Below are 4,880 nucleotides of genomic sequence, written 5' to 3' on the forward strand. Positions count from 1 at the left end.
CAGGCTTTATTTGGTGTCATAAGTGACCTTTGCCTCTGGACGTGGGGTTTGGCTTTTTTCTCTCTTCCCCCATTCCCTGCCATCATCTTCCCACCAGCTAAGTGTCCTGCCCTTAGAAATACTTATCACAAAGGGGGTAGGGGGTGGGGAATGAGTGATGAATGAGGTGGCACTGTTTTTCCAATGCATCAGCTGGAAGCTGCTGGCAACTCTCCTGGCTCACTACATGCCTGTTTCCCTGTTGCCCACACCCCTCCTGCCTCCACTGACAGCTCCCAGCTCTGTGGCGTTTTTGCTTTATAATGTGCAGTAAGTGTGATTCCTGCCACATCTAAGAGGCAAAGCATCCTAGTTTCTTGTGTTTTTGTTGTTGTTGTTGTTGTTGTTTTTCCCACTTGCACAAGGCACAGCTGCACTGGAGATCAGCACATACCCGAGGCCACAGGGCGAGTTTCTGACAATGCCATTTGCAGCTGGGGCGCTCAGGGAAAATAGAGATGCAGAAGAGTAAACAGAAATTGCTTAGTCAGCAACTGTCCTGCCCCAAGAGGTGAATGTAAATAGTCTGGTGGGGGGGAGGGGCAGTCCGCCAGCACAGGGCCTTCTACAGATGCCACCTCCCAGGCTTTGCAAAGACACCAGCATTTGTGCTCTACGTTGGCAGGGAGGGTGTCCCCTATGTTGGAACTACTACGTGGCCTTAGCTCTAGAAAAACACACTTGCTGACTCGGGGCAGAATTAATATCAATTGAATTTATTACAAGTTACTAAGCTCCAAGGCACATTACAGTGTTCTGTTAACTACAGAAATGTATAAAGGACAAACAGAGCAGATTCCCCATGTCTAGCATTTCGCTCTACTGTTCAAAAGCATCCGTGCATCAATAAAGCAAAAACAAAACAACACGTGAAGATCCAACACATTCAGGTCCGTAGAAACAAACCAAAACATTTTCCCTCACAAACTTGCAACAAAAAACACCCCGCCCCCCCAACAACCCCCCCCTTACCATTTTGCAAACAAAACAGAAAAACAAAACAGAACAGAACAAAATGGAACAAAATAAAGTGAAGACTTCAACACTTGGGGCTGTTTAGAAAGAAGCTTTCACCATTTTATAGCATCTTTTTTTTTTTTTTTTTTTTAGGCAGCAACACTGGCCTTGGCAAAAAAAAAAAAGTCATTTTCTTTTGTTTTTTTTTTTTCCTTTCAGAGAGTGCATAACATTTACAAAAATACACACCAGCAGCAGTCGTTGCTAAGGGCTATTAATTCTGTACCTAGGCAAACACTCTGCCACCAAATAAATGCTAACGAAATGATGCAAATGACCCAACCAATATTATACTGCTTAACACAAACCAGCTTATCCTTCAAATGAAGAAGTTACATACCTTTTGTTTCAAAATATAGAAACATACGACGAAAATAATGTCTATACATAAGACTAACTTTTTGCAGTTTGTTATATTCACAATTCTACATCTTAGGGGCAAGGGGAGGGAGGGTCGCTGTGGGTGGGGGAGGGGCCCTCTGGATCGGAGAGGAGCTGGTCAGGGGCAGAGGAGGTGGCCGTCTTGTGGTTCAAGGGTCTCTCTCCTTTTTCACTTTAACATCTCCAGCTAAGATCGTCGCGATTTCGCCCTGCATGAAGGCCCAAGGTACATTCGACCCAACCAGGGGGCATTTCTCTCCGCTGGGGCAGTACACCTCGCCGGTGGCCCCCTGGGCCTTGATACTCTCTCTAGAGCAAGGGAAGCAGAATTTGTGGCTGGGGACGGATGGGCACTGAACGAAATGCGTGTCCTCCAAACGTTCGTGGCAAATGGTACAGCAGAGGGGCCCGCTGTTGGCCATAGGGGAATCCGGAATGTTTTGGGGGTGCACTTGGTCCATGCCCGGGTGGGTGCTAGGCGGCGGGGGCGCCACCTGTAAATTCAGGTCCCCGTTCCGTGATGCCAAGCGGCGCTGCCCGGGCACGGAGGCCGGTGACACCGGGCTGCTGCTGTTGCGCCTGGCGGACGCAGTGGTGGAGTGCACGGAGCTGCCGTCCTTCGGCGAGTGCGCCGTGCCCAGAGTGTCTGCCACCGACATGAGGGCGGCCATGGGGGACGGGCCGTTCTGAGGGGCTGACTCGGGCGGGGTGGTCCGGTTGGAATGGGGTCCCAGGGGCGGGGGCGGGGGGGGCGGACCCCCGGCGGCGTGCCCCGGCGCCGCGAAGCCGCCGGCCGACATGGTGAGCTTCAGTGCCTCGCTCTGGTTCGCCATCCACTGCTGCCTCTGCTGCTCCTCGCCCAGTTTTAGGGCGCCCTCGGCGGAGTCCGGGGGCTCGGGGGACGCCTTCCTCTTGCGGAGACTGGCGGCGGTGCCCCGGCCCGAAGGGGCGGCGGGCGGCAGGGCCCCGGTGCCCGGGGGCGCGCTGGGGGCGCGGCTCAGACTCACCAGGGCCGTGGGCAGCATGGGGCAGCTGGCGTCCAGGTAGGGCTGGGGCAGCATGTCGGCGCCGGGCACGCCCTCCTTGAAGAAGCGCACGGCCTCGGGCAGCAGGTCTCCCAGGAGGCGCCAGTCCCCGGAGCCGTGCTTCTTCTCGTACTCCAGGTACTTGAAGCCGGAGGAGAGACCCCGGCCGAAGTCCTTCATACAGTCCTGGTACATCTGCTTGGCCACACCGGACGCGCTGGAGTACACGTTGCCGGAGCCCGTGGGGTACTCGATGAACAGCTTCAGCTCGTAGTCCATGCCGGGCTTGGAGACGGCGTCGAAGGCGAAGACGCGGCCCAGCAGCGAGTGGTCCTTCTTGAAACGCACCTCGTAGGGCGTGCAGCCAGCCAGCGTGAGCAGCGTGTCGCGGACCATCTTGGGCTTGTTGGCCCACTCCTCCGCGCGGTTGCGCAGGCTCTCGCTCAGCTCGGCCAGGGCCTCGGCGTTGCGCTGCTTCTCCTTCAGCTCGCGCTCCTGGTCGGTGCTCGACACCGAGCCGGGCCTTTTGCCGCCAGCACCCACCCCCACCTCCGCCACCGACGACGAGGTCGAAGACGACGCCGAGGACGACGCGGCCGAGACGCCCGGGGCGCCCCCAAGACAAGCGGGGCCCCCGGGTGCCCCTGGGGGCGCGGGCGTCGGGGGCCCACGGCTGCCGAGCCCGTGGGGCGGCGGCGGGGGCAGCACCGCGGCGCTGGCCGGGCCGTTAAGTAGCGTCTGCGGCAGCAGGTTGGGGGGCACCGCGAGCTGGGGGCCTCCACCACCCCCCGGGTTGGGCAGCCCCGTCACTAGCCCACCGTGCGTCCCGCGCCGAGACGCCACCGACGCCGCGGCAGAAGAGGAGTTGGGGCTCTGGCGGTTCAGCTCCGGGGGTCCCTCCTCCGGTGTCGGCTTGGGGAAGCCGTTGGGGCCCCCCAGCCCGTTGGGCAGCCGCGCGGCGTGGCTGCTGCTCCCCAGGCTCACCGGCGGCGGCGGGTACTCGAAGCGGCTGCGCTGCTCCACGGCGGCGGCGGCGGCGGCGGCGGCGGCGGCGGCAGCGCTCAGGCCGTAGCGCTCCAGGCCGGACGGGGCCGCCAGCACCGCAGGCTTGCTGGAACCGTCGACGTGGTTGAGCTGCTGCTGCTGCTGCTGCTGCTGTTGCTGCTGCTGCTGCTGCTGCTGCGCGGCCGCCGCCGCCGCCGCCGCCGCGGCCGCCGCCTCCTTAGCCGACAGGGCCACCGTCTTGACCCCGACGGGCGGCGGCGGCCCGGGGGAGCGGCCGTCCTGAAAGCAGCCGTGCGCCCGCTTCAGCTGGCGCGCCGTCTCGATCACGAACTCGATGCGATCGGCGCCCTCGTAGTTGACGCAACCGCGGCATACGGGTTCCGAGAAGTCCCAGATCATGGCCCAGGGCATGCGGGGCAGGTCGCACAGGTAGCAAGACTGTCTCCGGGACGAGGACACCTGCGCCGCCGACATGATGCCCGCCCTGGGGAAGGTAGGCCCCCGCCCAGGCTGTCTCCGCGGCGCCTTCTCCTCCGGGAGGACTGGCCGGCTGGGGAGGGAGTCCGGCTGCGGGGGAGGAAGGGGGGGCGAGAAAGTTCTGCCCCAGGGGCTGGAGGGAGCGCGAGTCTCCACCGCCGGCGCAGCGCCTCTCCGTGGGGGCTCCACCGCCGGGGCGGCGGACGAGTGCTGCCCGCTCGTCGCCCCCACCTCCTACTGCGGCTGTGTCGTCGGGAGGGGAGCTCGGGCGCCTTCTTCCTGGTGCCGCGGACCCGGGCTGCGAGCTCCGGGCCCGAGGGGAGGGGGCGAGGGTGCCGGGTGCTGGCCGCCGTGGGCTCTTGGCCCCCTCCCCGGAGTGGCTGGTGCCTGGAAGCTCGAAAGGGGTGGTCTCTTCCTCTCCCTGGGGGCCCCCCTACGAGCTGCGTCCTCTCCCCGCCAGGCTCACTGGGGCGAAGGCTAGAGGGCTCAGTGCCACCCGGTGCCCGGGTCCAATCTTGCTGAAGTCGCCGGGGGAGGGAGGGGGTGGCCGCCGAGAGGAGCTTCTCCCCTCCGCAGCGTCGGCCGTTCCGCTGGCGGCGGCTGGGTTTGCACGGCCGGAGGGAGCCGCCGCGGCCACCGCTTCCAGGACGCACGAGAGCAGAGGAGAGGAGCGCACGCACGCAGGCTCCCGCCGCCCCCAGGCCCGGCCGGCGCCCCGGCCGCCGCGGCTGGCGGCGCTCACGTTGGCTGCAGGGCGCTCGCGCGGCGCCTCGGCCCGGGTCGCATCCCTTCCCGCTCGCACTCGCCCGGAATGTGGGGTTGTGATTGTTACTCTACGTTCCGGAGGCGCGTCTCGGCGCTCCCGCTCGCGCTGCGGCTCGCGCTGTCCCCGGCTTGGCCGCGCGGGATGCCGCCCGGGCGGAGCGCTGACGTCAC

At 63.3% G+C, this 4,880-nt stretch overlaps 1 protein-coding gene across 1 annotated transcript; it reads right to left on the reverse strand.

Annotated features, from left to right (window-relative positions):
- Positions 1-739: 739 nt before the first annotated feature.
- Positions 740-4,880, reverse strand: IRF2BPL (interferon regulatory factor 2 binding protein like). The gene has a single exon (XM_072839454.1). The coding sequence runs from the start codon at positions 3,939-3,941 to the stop codon at positions 1,587-1,589; it is 2,355 nt and encodes a 784-aa protein (XP_072695555.1). The 5' UTR covers positions 3,942-4,880; the 3' UTR covers positions 740-1,586.

Source organism: Canis lupus, chromosome 9 (genome assembly GCF_048164855.1).
Source record: "Canis lupus baileyi chromosome 9, mCanLup2.hap1, whole genome shotgun sequence".
Taxonomy (NCBI): Eukaryota; Metazoa; Chordata; class Mammalia; order Carnivora; family Canidae; genus Canis; species Canis lupus.